The sequence below is a fragment of the Sinocyclocheilus anshuiensis genome, unplaced genomic scaffold (assembly GCF_001515605.1).
Source record: "Sinocyclocheilus anshuiensis isolate Anshui unplaced genomic scaffold, SAMN03320099.WGS_v1.1 scaffold5672, whole genome shotgun sequence".
Lineage (NCBI taxonomy): Eukaryota > Metazoa > Chordata > Actinopteri > Cypriniformes > Cyprinidae > Sinocyclocheilus > Sinocyclocheilus anshuiensis.
The window spans coordinates 44,936-47,590 of record NW_015554949.1 but is presented as its reverse complement, the minus strand read 5'-3'; the positions used below and the strand labels follow the sequence as shown (position 1 = coordinate 47,590).

The 2,655-nt window shown below is 44.0% G+C and overlaps 1 protein-coding gene across 2 annotated transcripts in view; it reads left to right on the top strand.

Annotated features, from left to right (window-relative positions):
- Positions 1-2,028: 2,028 nt before the first annotated feature.
- The window catches only part of LOC107671561 (dual specificity protein phosphatase 13-like), a 3,495-nt gene continuing 2,868 nt past the window's right edge, over positions 2,029-2,655 (top strand). For both annotated transcript variants that reach the window (XR_001632214.1, XM_016464478.1), the window contains exon 1: positions 2,029-2,572. Coding sequence is in view for 1 of the 2 variants with exons in the window: in XM_016464478.1 (XP_016319964.1) it covers positions 2,448-2,572 (125 nt within the window). In the remaining variant the exon portion in view is untranslated. The remainder of the gene's footprint in view (positions 2,573-2,655) is intronic.

Sequence of the window (2,655 nt, the reverse complement as noted above, 5' to 3'; positions counted from 1 at the left end):
AGGGCCAACATGGTGTCTCGGTAAGGTGTAGGGGAGTGCAAGAAGAAGTCTGCTATTAGACAAGCATCGTCTAATTTCAGGTGGTCAACCAGTACTTGATATTTGAACATCTCAGTACTATCAGGATTGCGGCTTATATCAGGTGAATCAAGAATAGTGGCAATCCGTCTTAATGCTACCTGGTGGGGCTGACCGAACCGCTCAATGAGGGCCAACATGGTGTCTCGGTAAGGTGTAGGGGAGTGCAAGAAGGAGTCTGCTATTAGACAAGCATCGTCTAATTTCAGGTGGTCAACCAGTACTTGATATCTGAACATCTCAGTACTATCAGATGGCAGAAGATTGTCCAAGGCTATTTTTAATCGAGCAAACTCACTTGGATCTTTGGTACGGAAGTAAGGAATGGTGGGGGATGGACCTTTGTAATATTTCTCTGTCAGATCCACAGATGTCACGGGAGGTGACACATTATAGGAAGCCATCCTGTGTTGCTCAGGATAAAGATGTCCTGGTTGTTTATGTGCATACGGAGGGCCTATCTGTCGGGCAGGATACTGGCCATACCTGAGCCGGTTATCATACGAACTTGGATAGCTGAAATCCCTAGTCTGCTCAACTGAAGTGCGTCTAGGGGTAAGTGTCGGTGTGGCCCTTGTAGTGCTGTATAACATTTGCTTGCCGCACTGATTAATATTTTCTGGCTCATCGTATGCAATAGGTGGAGGAGGCTCTGGCCAGCCTTCATCTCCCGCATCCGCTGCATGGTGAAATTTAACGGATGGATGGTCAGACCGGGTGTTGGACATAGATAAAGGCCTTTACAGACTACAGGCTCTGTCTAAAAGCGGAATCAGCTCATCTTTGGCTGTCTCAATCCGTTTAAAATCAGCTTGTATGGCCTGCTGTGTTTCACGAAGCTTTAAATTGTCCTCTGAGATCCTTTGTAACTTTAGGGAGCTAGCATCTGATCTATCGCTCTGGTATCCATCAACTTCATCACCAAGGGGAACGAACTCTGCATTGGATTCAAACTGTAGTTCTCGGTTTGGATATTGTGGTGATGTCTGGTGGGCAGGACTGGACATGTGCTGCTGCAGAAGACTTGGACGGCCACGATGCTTATCCCTGACCATCAGCCTCGAAGGAGAAGAAAAGGTAGGTAAACTGTGTGCTCTCGTAGGCTTTGCAGCAGATGCTCCAACGGAAGCTCTGCAAGTCCACCTCATAGTCTTGTAAATAGACTGGACGACGCTTTGGGTGAACCGAGGGATTTACTGGTTCAGAACTGGCTGACATCTTAATCCAGAGAAGTGATCATCCGGCTCGAAGGACCATTTGTAGGATTTGGAAATTTTGCGTTTATCTTTAAAGGACTGTGGAAGGGATCACTTGCCCTGGTGGGCTGGTCAGAACCCAGGAACTCAGTCAACAACAGTTCTTTCTTTGATGACTTTACTGTGCTATGGAGCATGTAATAGGTGTGGTCTGTACAAAGATAACAAATACAATAAAGTGAATAATACAAACTTCAAATTCAATAATTTGACATTATCAATATTACTGGAAATAAGTGAAATGCTACAGCTCAATGGATTGCCATATTAGCATCTGAATAGGCCATTTAACCACAATCTTCATTAACACACTTATACTTGCAATTCACAATAGACAGATGAACTATCTCAACGTAGAACATGAGAACAGTAGAAATAAAGCGATTATAGAATTTCACGGCAGATATACATAACGTGCATGTAAACAGGCGCTGGTTATGCACGCTCAATCAATCGAAAATAATTACCATAGCTGCCAATGCCGGCAAGATTACAACTTAATCTCAATATTAAGCATAGTTTAACAAGAACAACTCACTTTACAGGATGCACGCACACATATTACACCTGGATTTGGTTCGGCTCGCATCTCTTCTCTCAAACTTTGCTGCGCAATCTTAAAATGGCGACAAGTCTTAAAGGGGTCACGCACGCAAGCCGTTTGTACAATGTGATTACTGGCCCAGACATTTTATTTAATAATCGTAATGTCGTAATGTATTTGCATTTGCTGTATGATACCATTGGTATTCATATAATTCACTTTTTTTTCGTGTACAAATATATCCAGTAAGATAAAAACATCCGAAGGTTTGAATGCGACTCAATTGATGTCATTGACTTTCTGAGCCACCAGGCGCCCCCTGGAGCGCCCCCTGGAGGAGGTAAACATCGTACGACACAGAAATGAGCTGTACGCACAGACGTCTATGGTCCATCATCAGCGGAGCTCTGAGATGTTCAGTGGTGTCGGGTGACCGAACAGCGTCATACAGAGCACCTGTTTGTGTGGATCACGACGTGCCAAACCCGTTATGTATACTGAAACCTCGCGAAAACAGCAGAAACACATCTTCAAGGGCATAATAGTCTGATCTGGGTCAATTCAGAATAATGGCAGCTCAGAAAAATAAACACGGACTCCTGGCTATCAAAGAGTTAGAGAATATTCTGGACACATGTAAACTTGATCTGAATCCAGTCGACGAGGTCTGGCCGAACTTGTACATCGGAAACTTGTAAGTATTACTACATAACTGATCATGTGGTGTTGTAGCGTATGCAAATGACGCTTCTTTAAAGATGTATAGCACGCGAGCAA